At 46.1% G+C, this 15,613-nt stretch overlaps 1 protein-coding gene across 4 annotated transcripts in view; it reads right to left on the bottom strand.

Annotated features, from left to right (window-relative positions):
- Positions 1–15,613, bottom strand: part of Hnf1b (HNF1 homeobox B) — a 71,479-nt gene that overhangs the window by 42,263 nt on the left and 13,603 nt on the right. For all 4 annotated transcript variants that reach the window (XM_013013443.1, XM_013013444.1, XM_013013445.1 and 1 more), the window contains exon 4: positions 15,372–15,607. In XM_013013443.1, the coding sequence (XP_012868897.1) occupies positions 15,372–15,607 (236 nt within the window). The remainder of the gene's footprint in view (positions 1–15,371; positions 15,608–15,613) is intronic.

The following is a 15,613-nucleotide window of genomic DNA, read 5'->3' as shown; positions in this document are numbered from 1 at the left end:
GGAAGTGGCACTGTAGCTCAAGTGGTAGAGTGCTCGCCTTGAGCTGAAGAGCTGAGGGACAGCGCCCAGGCCCAGAGTTCAAGCCCCACCACCAACCAAAAAAAAAAAAGTCTCATGGATTTTTCTGCCTGGGATGGCTTTGATTCTCAGATCTCAGCTTCCTAAATTGCTAGGATTATATGTGTGAGCCACCAATACCTGACTGGATGCTTATCTTTTTTAAAATGTGCCACTGGTAAACTTTTTATGAGTGTCTTCCAATCATCCCTTCAACTTCATTTTCCTCCCTCCCTCCCTCCCTCCCTCCCTCCCTCCCTCCCTTCCTTCCTTCCTTCCTTCCTTCCTTCCTCTCTCTCAACTTAGCAAAGGCTAGTGATTTTTAGGATGCCTATATTGGACTATATAGACCTGAATGTGTATGTTGTTGAGACACAACTGTCTGACAGGAGGACCACAGAGAGGAGCTCAGGGGGTCATTAAGCACAATGCTGGCTCAGAAACACTTCAGAAAGTACTTATGACTTCAACTTGTACTGCCCTGAATAGCCAATCCAGCTTTATTAAGTGCTTTGCAAACCAGCTAGGAATCTAGTCCTACAATGTGGAAGATCAGTGCATCTCTAGCCTCTAGACAGATATTTTTGGGTGTTGTTTGGATTTGAATTCAGGACCTTAGACAGGCACTTTACCACTTGAGCCACATTCCCTAGTTTGTTTTTTTTTTCCTCTATTTTTCAGATAGGCTCTCACCTTTATGCCAGAGATCAGCTTGGAACTATGATCCTTCTATTTCTCTCTGTGTCTACTGAATAGTCAGGATTATAGGTGCCCACTATTATACCAGACACTTCTTAATCTCCCTCTCCCTTTCCTTCTCCCTCTTCATCTTCGTCTCTGCCTGTCCTAACTCTCTGAAGATTCTCCATCAGCCAAGATTTGGGTCTTGGCCCTTCTTTCTGTAAAATGGGCACAGGGGCTCCCAAATTTTTTAGATGCTACAATGACAAATGAACAAAAAATACCAGAGAAACACTAGGAGACAAACATGCTGAGAGACAGAACATGAGATAAACAGAAGAGCAATGTCATCCAGGAAGTCATGTCCAGAATTCTTCTTTTCTAGTAAAAGAAGAGAAACTGGGGTGTCTTGGGCAGTGGGGGGGGCAGCTTGTTTCCTATGTGCCCTTCGGCACTGAAACTCGAGGGGTTCCCTCCATTGAGATCTGTGAGCTGCACCCAGCCTGGTGGGATGCCTTCACCCTTGACATTTCAAAGCCAATCTCCCATCCCTGATAATGCAGGAATGTTCCTCTGACTGGTGGACCTCTGCCAGCATGAGTGAGCGTCCCCAGCCACCGGCAGAGTAAACATTACTCAACTGGCCAGGGTTCTGTCACACACATTCTTCCCCTGTGTTCCTAACCTCATGCAGCGCACAGCCCAACCCCTTGAGTCTGGGAACTGGGAATTTCAACTCAGGTAGGAGGGAGCCAGCACTCCAAGGAGGAAGTTCTTTCAAAAAGCAGCAGCCATATCAATAAAGGATGGCTAGAGAGAACGGTTTTCCTAGGAAGCCACAATTGAGCCAGGGATTGAGCCAGTCTTGATGACACAGGATTACACCTTGACACCCCTCCTCTACCCCTCTTCATCTAAGTTTATCTCTCTCTCTCTCTCTCTGAGAGCACAGAGGCAGAGAAACAAAATTGATTCAGTCTGAGCCACTCATTGGGAGTTAAAATGAAAGCAATCAAATAAAAGACCATTTCTGCCTCAGTTTCCTCATTCGTGTGATGCAGGATATTTATTTATTTATTTATTGTGCTATCAGTTCTTTAGAATATTTCCCTCGAAGGCTAAAGATGGAATGTTTGCAAAGTGTTTAGGGGATTAAAAATCTGAAAGGCTGGGAGTAAGAAGCTGAGGGAAGATGAAAGCAGTTTAAACACTGGGCTGGTTTCAAGGCTGGATCCTAGAGTGGAAATTGGCTTAGATAGTAGCCCAATTCATAGGAAAGGAGAAACACAGACTGGTCTGCAGGGGGACGGTAAACATTCTTGACTGAAGGAGTAAAAAGTTGAGTGATACTTCAGGGAAGCCCACAAACTGGTTTTCTTATTAAAAAAAAAATAACCAAGCAAATGTAATCGAGAGAGAGGGAGAGGGAGGGGGGAGAGAGAGAAAGGAGGGGAGGGAGAGGGAGAGGGAGAGGAAGAGGGAGAAGGAAAGGGAAAGAGAGAGAGAGAGGAGAGAGAGAGCACGCAACACTAGTCTACCACCAAAAGCATCTTGGTTGAGAACAGGTGCTGGATGTGCATTGAGCTCCTGAAAACATGGTACAAACAGAAGGAAAAGGGACAGACACTGAATGTGAGTCTTTCCCCAGGGTTGACCTGAGGCCAACGAGAACCACACTTGGTCCTTTCTGGAAAGCAGGGTTCTGCTTGCCAAAATCAGGTGTTTGGCAATGAACTACTGCAGCCTGTTGATCATTGGTGCAGGAGAAAGGAGAAAGAACTCACCCTGTCTTGGCCCTTGAACTTGAATACCTACAATTTAAATACCTACAATTTCTTTTTCTTTTTTTTTTTTTGTCGATCATGGAGCTTGAACTCTGGGCCTGGGCTCTGACCCTCAGCTCTTCAGCTCAAGGCTAGCTCTCTACCACTTGAGCCACAGTGCCACTTCCTGGCCCTTGAACTTGAGTAACACTCATTCATGTCAGTATTTTATACTGTCTCTTCTCAGGGTGCCTCAAAACCCAGTCTGGAGAGCTCGGGTTCTGAGATGATGAGCTTGTTTAAACTCCTTCTTTCCAGGGGTCATTCAGAAAGCTGACTCCATCTCCCTCTTCCCCGTGACCCCTAAGTTGACTTCAGATATGTTAAGCCACTCTCTGGTGACCCAGTAATAGTTTGGGTTTGTTTCTTGGTTGCGTCCTACATGGGAAAGGAAGCTCACAAGGGAAGGCCCTGACTGTCTTTTCCATGGTCTCCTCAGTGCCTTGTACAGACCCTGGCCTAGGCCAGATACTCAAATATTTGTTGAATGAGTCAATGAGAATGAATGACCTATGCTTCAACAAGGAGGAGGGCTTCACACTCCCTCTCACTATAAAGTCTGTTGATTGGTGGAGAAGTGACTATACATTTGTCCTCCAACTCTCCCAGACTTCTTTCCTTTCTTCTTCCCTCTCTCCACCTCATATATTCTTCTTTTTTCTTTTTTTGAGATAAGTTCTCACCAATTTTCCCAGACTGGCTTGAATTCATGATCCTTTTGCGCCTTCTTCTCAAGTAGCTGGGATGTACTGCCATGCCTACCCTTTTTTTTGTTTTTTGTTTTTTTGTGGTGAGGGGAGGGAAACCACCTTTTTTTTTTTTTAAGGAAGAAGAAGGGTTGGGCTCAGTGAAGGGTTGGCTCAGTGGTAGAGCACTTGCCTTGCATGCCTGAGGCCCTGGGTTCCATTCCTCAGCACCACATAAGCAAAAAGAAAAAAGCCGGAAGTGGCGCTGTGGCTCAAGTGGTAGAGTGCTAGCCTTGAGCTGAAGAGCTGAGGGACAGCGCCCAGGCCCAGAGTTCAGGCCCCACGACCGGACCCCCCCCAAAAAAAAAAGATGCAGGAAGAAGAAGGGAGAGAAAGAAAGGAGAGGGGAAGAGAGATTAATGAGAGTTTCATGTCTGAAGGCACAAGCCAGGTACATAGAGGGCTAGGTATGATTTACAAGGCTGCCTTCTGCTCTGAGCTCTTACACAGAGATCTACATGGCACATTCTCTATTCTTATAGCCTGACTCATTTCCATTCATCCAAGCTGGTCATTTGGGGTTTCAGGTGAGAAACCATATTTATCTTCACCATATTAGAAGCAAGTTTAGGGTCCATTGGGGGTAAAAGAAAAAAGAAGAGTTAATTAATAGAAGTTTACTGTGGTAACATGAGCAACTGAAATGCCTTTTTCCTCCAAAGAAATTAAGATAAAACCAAGAAGGGTTAATGGTAGACTTGTTAGGCCAAAAGCCTGAGGGGGCAGACAGTGTCCTGGCCCCTGGGGTGTTCTCCGAGAGGCAGTCAGGGGTAATGTGGCTGCAACAAAGCCTCTTGGGCTTGGCTGACAAGGAGAATGGTGATGCCCCTAGCAGGTCTAGCCAATGGAAGAAAGGCTATAAAGCCATCAGTAGACTGAGCCACTGGGTTTCCACACAGACATCTGCATTGTGACTGAAGGGCTAATAAACTTGCCTTGGAAAGGACAGGGTTTCCACTGGGACCTATTCATAAGCAGTACCCTACTGGGAGGTGGTACCCAGGGACAAGATCCTTTTGAGGCCTGGCAAGTGTCAAAGCTGCCTCATTATGGGAATTTGCCTAGCCATCCCCAGCCTCTTCATCACCGTCACTAGGGAAGCTCCATTACCATCATCATCACCATCATCATCACCATCACCATGACAGATGGCTGTTGATCATCCAACAGGCTCATGGGTACTGGTATTACAGAGCACCAAGTAGGTGTTGTGCATAGAAACTTGGGCAGGTGGATGGGGAATAGCTTCTATTCTGCTGGGAGAACAGGAGCATTAGTCAAATGCTTAGAGAGCATCACCAGAGACCTGATGGCTATGGGCAGCTGTGCTTCTGTCCTCCAGATGGCCCAGATTAGCAGTGAGTTTGGATCTCTGTTCACTTAGTGGAAACTCAGAAAGAGGAGTTCTAGCTCTGTGCCTGCTCAAGGAATACCAATAAGGTATTACATAGATATAAAAGGAACTAAGCCAGTAGAAGATGAAACTAGCAAAACAAAGTATAGACTAAACCTAGCTAAGCTAGTAGAAAAAGGGAGAAAGTTCTACTATGCTCTTTGAAAACTTTCAAAGAGTAGTATTTAACGACATTATTTTGCCAGGTATGTAGCTTAGGTTGGCAGTGTTAATGGAGGTGGGATAGATGACATTGTTTCTGAAAAAGGGAAGATGTACTTGAATAGTATATCCAGATGTTTTATAAAATCAAACTGGGTAACTTTAAATTTGAATAATAATCATAAAATAGAATATTTATACATGAAGCATTTGGACAGGAAACTATGACAGATGTCTCCATTCCACATAATTGTGGAATGACTGCCCTAAACCAGGCCTGGACTGGACTGGACAGTGATGGAGAAATCCAACTTGAGCTTTGATGTGGATATATAGCTCAGAATCACACCACTCAGCAGACATACACAGACATACACATTGGCTTTCTCCACAATAGAAATAAGGCCTGCTTATTTTGCTCTATATGAAACAATGCAAGACCTATATTTCACCTGGCAGCAGGATTTCAGATTACAAAAGAAGCAGCGTGGCTCATTTTCCTTTTCATCTATAAAACACCCAGAGAGGCTGCATGCTGGTGTCTCAAGTCTGTAATCCAAGCTATTAAGGAAGCTGAGATCTGAGGATCAGAATTTGAAGCCAGCCTGGGCAGGAATGTCTGAAAGACTCTTCTCTCCAATTAACCAGCTAAAAGCCAGAAGTGGAGTGGTGACCCTAGTAGTGGGGTGCCAGCCTTGAGTGAAAAAGCTAAGAGACAGTGCCCCTGCCTTGAGTTCAATCCCAGTACCAGCACACACACACACACACACACACACACACACACACACGCACACACACACACACAAAACCACAGCCCAAATCACCAAAAACAAAAACAAACCCAGAGATAAATAAAGCACTTACTTTGTGCCCACTGTGAAAACTGATGTTGTACAGACCAAAGATATCTTTGAGAGGGTTTCTGCCCTTGCTGAATAAGGACTCCACTGGGCTTCATTGCCAACCCCATCTAGAAGGTGCCCATTAGGAAGAGGCATCCTGTGGTAGACAGGACCCAAAAGCATGGGTATGTAGGCTGCCACTCAAAGGCCCTGAAAGTGTTAACCTCCAACAGTTATAGGTGTCTCGTTTATACCCCAGTATAAATCTGTTTATTGTGACTGGCCCTACCCAATGTGCTGGTGCTATAAAGCTCTAATGGTCCCTAATAAAGGTGGAAGGCTTCTAACAGCACACAGTTCCTGAAATGGGGACTGGAGTGAGGGAGGGGAAGGAAAGCAGGCAGATGATGAGCTTAACAATAAAATATCACAATGGTAAACCTCCTTCTGCACTTCTAGCCACAGAGTCCTGGGCCCCCATCAGAAGCAACACCTCTCCAAGACCTCCATTGCCAGATCCTCAAGAAGTTAAATGGTTCGCCCACTCCTGCTTCTTAGTGGCTCTGGTCTCCTGAACTCTAATCCGAGCTCTTATCTTCCAGTTGAACCAATCAGAATTACAGTCAATCCATGAGAATGTGCGCTCTCTCTACTCTAGTGATGTCTAACACTAGTCGCGTTTCCAAATCTTACAGCACTTGTTTCCAACTTCCAGGCCCAAACGGCACCATATTCTGATCATATAGATGTGGATGGGTGCAGAAACCATGCAGATTTTTAACAGGCTCCTCTGATTATTTTTATACATTTTGGGAAGGAGATTCAAGAACCACAGATCTTGTTAATACTTAAGTGTCGGTCATCTGATGTCTCAGATAACAACCAAAGTTCAAAGAAAGGAAAATTCTTCCATGTTGAAATAGCAAAACCATACCATTGTCAAAAACCCACTCAGGGAAATGCAAAGGCTCAGAGAGGCTAAGAACTGTACATGAGGTTACGATGCCAAAGTATAATTTAGGGAGCTATATCTTGCTTCTCAGACACATATGCCTCAGTCTGGTCCTGAGAAGGGACTTCCTGTGAGCACCTTCTGGAATGCCCTTAAATGCTAAAGATCATCTCTACCATGTTCCTCCAACATGTGAAGTATGAGACCTTATGGACTTTCCTGACAGAGCTGGCTTTGAACCAACATCCTCAGACCTCAGCCTCCTGAGTAGCTAGTTTTACAGGAGTGAGCACACTATTGCCCAGCAAAACTTGGCTTTTATGGTTCCCAAAAGCCTTTGAAGGACGGAGTCCTCTCTGGTTGGTAATTCCTCTATGGCCGACGAGCACATGTGCTGTGTGCTCGTGCAGAAGCTGCTTGGCCAAAGCAGAGGACAAGGGAAAGCATGCTCACAGAGTAGCAAAGTGTCTTCCAGAAAAATCAGCCCTCAGGGGTTTTGCAGAAGCCTTCGGGGCTCACTGTTGCCATGTCTCAGTCTTTCTTATATCTCCTTTGCCTGGCTCTGAGCATGCTCACACTTAAGTGTGCTCACATTGAAGTCTCACATCAGCCCTTAGGAGACAGGAAGGTCTAAAAACAAAGGGCAGTGGGCTTCTCAGATGCTAACCTTCACCAGCAAAACGCACCCGCCCCCTCTAATTGGCAGGTTCCCAGAGCTAATTGCTAACAAGCAATATACACAAGTGGGGTACTCACACCTTCATTTACTAGCAGGAAAAAAAATGTTCTAGTGGTGGCAGAAATTCACGGTCATCCTATGAACCTGACCTTTTTCTCCATGGTCATGAGCATCCGCTCCCAACACCAATCCTTCCAGGATACTTTTCAGCTTCCTCTGTTTGTGTATTTGTGCCTAATGCTTTATGACACTGGCTATGCCTTGTGGGCGTCACAGAGCAGGCCCAGGAAACATGCCCAATATATGACAAGAAGCCAGCCTAACATATGACAAGAAGCCAGCCTGCGTCTGCCACACCTGCGGAGAAAAGCCCCCTAGTTGAAAATACTCAAATTCTATAAACATCAAGATTGAATAAAACCTCCAAGTGGGACATGGAAAGGGGAAATGAAACCTCAAACAATAAGCTTCTTCAAGGAATGAGACTAGCTATCATTGGCAAGAGTCTTCTAAATATCCTACACTATCATCTATATCCTATTTAATCTCTCTATTCATCTGCATGAATGGGTATCTTCATCAGACACACTAACAGACAGGCTTGGAGATTCCAGAAACTTTCCCATGGTCATACATCAATAAGTGGCCAAGGTGAGGTTGGAATTCAGGACCATCTCTGCAGCCCAAGATTTTGTGACATTACCCACTGGATTGTTAAGAGCTTGTTGGGGTTGGTGATGGGAAGCAAAAGCAGGCTGAGTGGTGGGAAAATGAGATGCCAATTGAGTAGCGCCAAGATGACTGTTACGCCAGGTAAGTTTCCTAAATCATCCTCTTCAACAACATCAACCGGCAGATATTTGGGCCTCATCCTCCAGCCACACAATCAGAATCTGCATCTGAACACAAACCTGAGGCAGTGGCTTCCACAGGGAAAAGCCTTATAGTTAAGTTCTCAAATTCAGCTGCGTAATAAGCTCACTTGGATAATTTTGGATCATTTGGATAAGGTCTGTCCAGATCCTCAGAAATACTAATTTAATAGGGCTGGGCTTTAGCATGAGTTCCAGGATGATCAGAAACAGGACTCCCTGGGCCATTCTAAAGAGGGGCAAAGCTAAAGGGCTGTTGTCCAGGGAAAGGGGGAGGTTTTAGCCAACTGAAGTCTGCTGGCTCAAGCAACTTGTTTGTATATGAAGTATTGAGCTAAGAGTCTCTTTTACATCTTTTTTTTTTTTTTGTCAGTTGTGGGGCTTGAAGTCTGGGCCTGGGCACTGTCCCTCAGTTCTTCAGCTCAAGGCAAGTGCTCTACCACTTGAGCCACAGTGCCACTTCTGGTTTTTTCTGCTTATGTGGTACTGAGGAATCAAACCCAGGGCCTCATGCATGCAAGGCAAGCACTCTACCACTGAGCCACCTTCCCAGCCCTCTTTTACATTTTTAAATGACTAAAACATTTTAAAAAGCACACTGTGAAAAATTAAACATTAATGAAAACTTCAAATTTCCATCCCTATCCACAGAGTAGTCTTGAAAGCCAACCATGCTGTTCATTTATGTACAGCTTATGACTGTTTTTGCGTTCCAGAGGCCTAGTTGAGTGGCCAGGACTGGGTTTATATGGCCTGAAATGTCTAAACTACTTATAGATCTTTACAGGAAAAAATTGGCTGATTCCCTGAAATATTTAGTATCTGACCTTTATAGTAAAGATATACTGATCCCTATTCCAGGGTACTTGTGGACAGCCAGAATGATAACCAAGATGAATGCTTCATTTGACTGTATTTTATTAGGGGGAGGTAGGGATGTGTGTGTGTGTGTGTGTGTGTGTGAGAGAGAGAGAGAGAGAGAGAGAGATGTGTTTCCTGCTTTCTTTCTCATGTGAGTTTTACTTCCCCTTGAAAAGTGGGTTGAGGCATAAAGCCAGATCTTGTGCCTTCCATGAAGAAGGTAGCTTCAAAGGCCTTCGCATCTCTCTCTCCCTCTCACCCCCACCTCCAGTGCTTAATTCTCTCCAAGTTTCTGCCATTTCCCATCAAAACCTTAGCAAACAGATTCTAAGAGCACTTCATAAGCTACAGGCTGGAGCTCATTGCTCACAGGTAGCTTTCTTCCTCCTCAGAGAACTGGAGGTGGCAAGGAGTCCTTGAACCCTCTAGGATCCTTCAGGGGGACTAGGCATGCCCAGTAGGACTGCCTTCTGGGATAGGAGTCTAGTATCTACTGACCAGACCCCTTTGTGCTGAGGTAGGAGCCCCACCAGCTTGGTTTCTTTGTATGCAGACCAGGGCTAGTCCCCTATCAGGGGGAGGCTGACAGCAGAATGCCTTGAAGGCTGGGATTCTTAATCTCATTAATATCCTGATTGTTTTCTCCAATCTAGTGGGGTGGTACCTGTAAGATAAAATCCTTTAAATTCAAAAGATAAAATAGTAGTCAGATAAAGTCTTAAAGAAGGAGAACCTGGGAGCAGTGTCCACTCCAGCCCTAAATGAGGATGAAAGTATTTCCTACCCGAGCTGAAGTCCCCAGGCAGGATTCATCTCTCTTCCAAACTGAGATGACCCGCTACTTAGGGAAAATGATGCTCGTTGACTCTGGGGATCCTTGCTGCTGAGATGAATATTTTTACAACTGCCCTCATAAACCCCCTCTCCTCATCTGTTGTCCAGGGCAGGGGGGGGGGGGCTCCAGAGTTGAGCCTGAGGTGCCTGCAATGTCTCAGAAGTCCCATTAAGTTGTTAAGGCTTTTAGTGCCCCTAGACAGGGCCCAATGCAAGGGCAGTTCAAATCCCAACACACATGAGGATGAGGTTGTGGAAGAGGGGGCTTTGATTTCTTCCCACAGAGTCCACCTTGGTCAGGGGCACAGGTTGGGGAGGAAATGGTAAACTAACCAGACTGCAAGAATCCCCAACCTGATCCCAGCTCTTTGGTTATATCCTCACAAAACCTCTCTCATTCAGAAGGAAACAGCAGGAGTGTGGGAGAAAGGAGTAAAATAGTGTGTGTGTGTGTGTGTGTGTGTGAGAAAGGAGTAAAATAGTGTGTGTGTGAAAGGAGTAAATAGGGTGTGTGTGTGTGTGTGTGTGTGTGTGTGTGTGTGTGTGTGTGTGTAGGTTTTCTGCCTGAAAAGCCCTAGAGTCTAACAGCTCAATGTCTATCCCTACTATTTACTAACTCTATAAACTTGGGCAATTTACCTACATTCTCCTCTGATCATATAAAACATTTATCGAAATGAGCTCCAGGATATGGAAACAAGAGGCTCTTTCTTTGTTGTTGTTTCTGTTTTCTTTTCTTTTTGTCTTGTTTGTTTGTGTATCTGTCTTTGGGAGGGCAAGGGGGGCACAGAAACGGAGGGACAAAGGGTGAACAAATGCAGCAGTGCTACTCACTAGACACTATGTTGAAAATGAACTATACAACCTGTGGGCAGGGACGGGAGGGAAAAACTGGGGAGAGCGTGAAGAAAGGTGTGACACTGTCCAAAAAGAAATGTACTCCATTACCTATGTAACTGTAACCCCTCTGTACATTCCTTTTATAATAATTTTAAAAAGTAAAACCACCTACATTCTGAAATATCTTATTTTCCTTGATTATAAATCCAGAAAGCCAATACAGATGATATCTACCCTCCAAGCTCACTGGGAAGGTTCAATGAGCTGATGCTCACCCCATGGCTAGGTACCCAGGAAGCGCTCAGTCAATGATGGCTGTACTAGTTCTCCACTGAGTACCTTTGAGGTTTCCTTGGGTCCTGCATATTTCTGTGTCAGGGAGAAAAGCATCCTTGCAAGGTACCCTGGCAAAGAATCAACTTTGCTTAAGACAGACCTAAAGTTATATTCCTGCAGGCCACTGGGGAGGAGGCAGCAGGGGTGTTAGAGAAAAGGGGGAAGCCAAATTCTCTTTTCCATTTCTGATCCAAAGTCAGGACAGCCAAGTCTGGTGGAAGAGGTACAAATAGAGGTTTGCCAGAAAGGGAGGAAAAGCAACTACAGAAATAATGTTTCTTAGAAAGATATGTTCTTTTTCACTGTGCCTCACTTTCCAGGAAAATGAATCCCCACTTCCTCCCCAAAAGGTGAGGGACATGATGTGTGGGACAGTGAAGATTGATGGAGACCTTTTATATTCCCCTTGCCTCCTTGGGGCCGTGGCTAGGTTGACATAGCTGCGGACTAGAGCGAAGTGTACAGTGAGCAAGGCCACTGGGATCCAGGCAGCAAATGATACCACAGCCTGTGCCAAGACTAGGCCAGCTCCCATCTCACAGCCAACTTCCTCCTTGAGCCAATCAATACAAGCACCAGTCTCCAATCAGTCCTTTTTCTTGCCGCAGCCCTGCCCTCTGACCTTTTGGGGGCCTTTCTCTTGATTCAGCTCCAGAATGGAGGTAGAGGCCATCACTCCGGGCCTGCTCAATGGACTCAGAATGGGCTGTCATGGGCCCTATAACCAGGGATGACTCCTGCTGGAATGGGGAGGGGGGAATAGATAAAGGCCTTCCAGGCTGAAGATAAATGGCTGCCTGCAGCCTGCTACAGTAACTTCGGGCCCCCAAGAAGAGCAGACAAAGGGTGCCCCTGTGACTCTCACTGGAAAGATGAAGGCCTATCAGCGGCAGCCAGGCTGGTTCAAAGCCCCAACTTAATTGTCAATTAAGCATGCATAAGGGACACAAAGCCATGACAACCCCTGGCTGCATGCTGGTGTGTGATTGTAAAGCTGAGGAGGGGCTCGGCTGAAAACAGCTGATTCTGCTGACAATGTGTTTGTAGGGCATCTTGTAACCAATCGGCTGCTGACAGAGGCAAAGTGTCCCTCCCGTCCCCTCCCATTGTGCTGGACATTCCAGGCCTAGGGTCACACTGTGGTCATCATCGTGGGCAAGAGGGCCACAAAGTGTGGCTGGGAGGGAGGGGACTCGGAGAGGATGCTCAGCCTCTCCAGGAAGTGGGTTTTAGGGGAAGATTCTTCTCACAGGTATGGCCAGCCCTCTTGGGTCACACACCAGAGTTTGGAAAGAAGAAAGGGTGGAGAATTGGATATCTCCCAACTCCCAGCCTAAGACATTACTAGTGCTGACTCTGGGTGTTGGTTTTCTCTTAGCAAAACAGAGGTCTTTTTGTGTTCTACTGTCACTTATATTTTTGGACATAGACAGAAACCGTGCCTGGACCAGAGGGCACCATGATAAAAAAAAGGACACTGATGCCCTGCATGCCAAAGCCTGTCTGAGTCCTGGTCTCCAGCTTGCTGTTTGCCTAGCCTTGGGGACATGGCTTAGGAGCACTGTCCTAGCTCAAGGGATGCCATCCTCCAACCTGGAAACAAGGACTTGAGGCTCAACCCCAGCATCCTAGGCAACAACCCTGAGGCCACTTCTGCTTCCAGTCCCAGAGCTAGAATATCCCACAGCTTCTTAGGAATAACCCCCAGCATGTGAATAAAATTCAAAAGAAGATGGATTTCTACCGCCTGCCATTCTTTCCACTGCCACCTGTTTAGCATTCCATAACACTAAGAATGATGATGATGATGATGATGATGATGATGATGATGATATTAATTATGTGGCTTGTTGGGAAAGATGGTGGTCATTCATTCACCCAATAAGGTAGGTCCTGTTTTTCTCTTTTATAGTCAGGAAACAGCCATTTTTAACACGTGGCTGGATAAAGCACTCAAAACTAGACTCAGAAAACCCAGTCCATGGGCTTGAGTCTTTTGTGAAAAGTTAGCTAGAGAGAAGGCAGCCACTGAAAATATCTGCCATGACCCATACTTCTTCAGATTTTCTTTCTTGCCCCCATAAAGCCCCCAAGGATAACTGCAGTCCTAGTTCTGACATAATAAAACTCCAAGAGGACAGAGCCATGTGTCCCTAGAATCTACCACTCAGATGAATGCCCCAGCCTGACTTTAGTGTATTGCCAGGACTTGGTTAGTACTCAGAGCATTGATTCTATTGCAGGAAAGTATGGTACCCAACAATCAACAGACCTGACATCTAGTCCTTGTTTATGATCATCACTCTGCATAGCTTTGTCAACTCACTACCTCTTTCTAGGCCTTAGCTTCTTTCTTTGAAGCTTTAAAAATCATTCCATGATTTTTATAAAGGTTCAGACTTTTGGGCTACCCCAGAGGACCCATTTCCATTGGGGTGTGCCTTTCTCAGCTTCCTACCTGAGGGGGGTATGTGGGGGGGGGCAGATATCCAGTCCCTCTCTGCTGCCCCTCTGGGAGGTTTCTAATATCTGCTCTATCCCTAACGTTCTAGCTTTCCTTAGTATCTCTAGTTAGGATACAGAAAGCCTAAGCTAACCACTGACCCTGCAGTGACCTGGGCACAACCCCAGCTTGTCAGAAAGCTGCTGGGCTTTTGTTTGGCTTACAGGCTCCCTGACTTTGGTGTGGAGATCACAGGTCTCAGCACAATGGCCATTGTCTTTCCAACAATATCCCTTGCCCCAGCCACACCCCTTTCCCCTGGCTCCCAAATTCAACTCAGGAGATCACCACTGTGGGCAAGTACTCCAGCCTGGTTAGATGTGGGCCACACACCATCATCTACTACCCTCAAAACTCTGTTTTGAATTGCCATAAGGGATCTAGATTATTCTGCTATTCAGCCAGCATTTGCCTGGGGGGTATCTTTTTCTTTCAAGAACAGTCTAAATGTTCATCCCTTGGGGATGAACCTTTCCTTTCTATGGGAGCAGGACCCAGGAAAACCTTAGCTCAGGTCCATGTTTCATTCTAGTACTGTTAGACCATAGGAGGGGCTATATTATAGGCATGGCAGGCTCGGGGAAAATGCCTATGCATTGCCCAGCTGATGGCTCTGAGTGTGTCTTAATGACACAAATCATCCCAATATTTGGATCAGTTCCTGGGCCTTTCCCATCAGAAACACTCTGCCAGTGAGGGGATGAACAGGTTTCAGAATCACTCCAGAGTTACAGGATGGTTGCTGACTTTTACTTTGCAAGCCTTAAGCTAGAGTAAGAGGCTGGACTATGTTTTGCCTGCCCGAGCACCAGACAACCATAAACCTATCAATTGTAAGAAGGCAGATTTCCTGGAAGAAACCAAGGCCGAGGACAAGTACCTGAACTCAGCCAGTAGCTACACAATGTTCAGTGTATTGGGGTGCTTTTCCACAAGAAAAATGTAGGTTGCCATCCTAATAAACCCAACCCCGTTGGTATCAGGGAGCCAGAGCTGGGCCCAAGCCAGAGCTGGGCACAGAGTAAAAACTTTATCAATCATTGCAAAGCTTGACCAGACCTTATCCTACAGATAGTAGGATACAGAGCAGCGCTTCTCTAAAGGCCACAGGATTCAGCTGGCATCAGAGAAGAATGCTGGTTTGACCAAGGATGGTAGAGAGTGGCCAGGATGACATTCCCCATCACCACAACCCCTAGGTTTGCAGTTCAGACCTTACCAGGCCAACAAGGCAATGCTACGCAAAACCCTAACTGGCTGACTCAGCAGCCACATAGGGAGAAGAACAGGCCAGAGAAGAACAGGGACAAAAGGTTTCCTGGGGACCAGGCTCTCCCTTATACCACAAAGAGTTGGAAGAATCCCCACCCAAGCCATATACTTGTTCATGAGAAAATTCTGGCAATGAGAAGAGACCAGTTCAAGGGCCATCCCAGAGCATTTACTCCTCTGAAATAATCTTGAATCAAATCAGACTGGTAGGAAGGAACAGGATGATGACTTTTTTTGGTGGGGGGGGGGTCAGTTGTGGTGCTTGAATTTAAGGCTTGGGTGTTACCCCTGAGCTTTTTCTTTTCAAGGCTAGAGCTCTACCACTTTGAGCCACAACTCGACTTCTGGTTTTCTGGTGGTTCATTGGAAATAGGAGTCTCACAAACTTTACTGCCTGGGCTGGCTTTGAACTGTGATCCTCCAGATCTGAGTCTCCTGAGCAGCTAGGATTATAGGTGTGAGTCACTGGCGCCTGGCCAGGATACTTTTAGAGGCAGTGAGGCCCAGATCCTGCTTACCTGATAGCTTGTTTGGAGGAGAGGTGCTGGGCTGGTGGTGGGGGGAGCCATGGCTGAGCAGGGGGTTCAGGTTATGCGTCTGGTTGGAGCTGTAGGCATCCATGGCTAGCTTTTGCCGGAATGCCTCTTCCTTTCTGCGGTTGGCAAACCAGTTGTAGACACGGACTTCAGTGACTAAGTTGGAGCCCAGGCCGTGGGCTTTGGAGGGAGAGACACCTCGTTGCAAACATTCTGCCCTGGAA

The sequence above is a fragment of the Dipodomys ordii genome, unplaced genomic scaffold (assembly GCF_000151885.1).
Source record: "Dipodomys ordii isolate 6190 unplaced genomic scaffold, Dord_2.0 Scaffold19, whole genome shotgun sequence".
Taxonomy (NCBI): Eukaryota; Metazoa; Chordata; class Mammalia; order Rodentia; family Heteromyidae; genus Dipodomys; species Dipodomys ordii.
The sequence above is the reverse complement of the archived record's forward strand: the minus strand, read 5'-3'. Positions and strand labels throughout refer to the sequence as shown.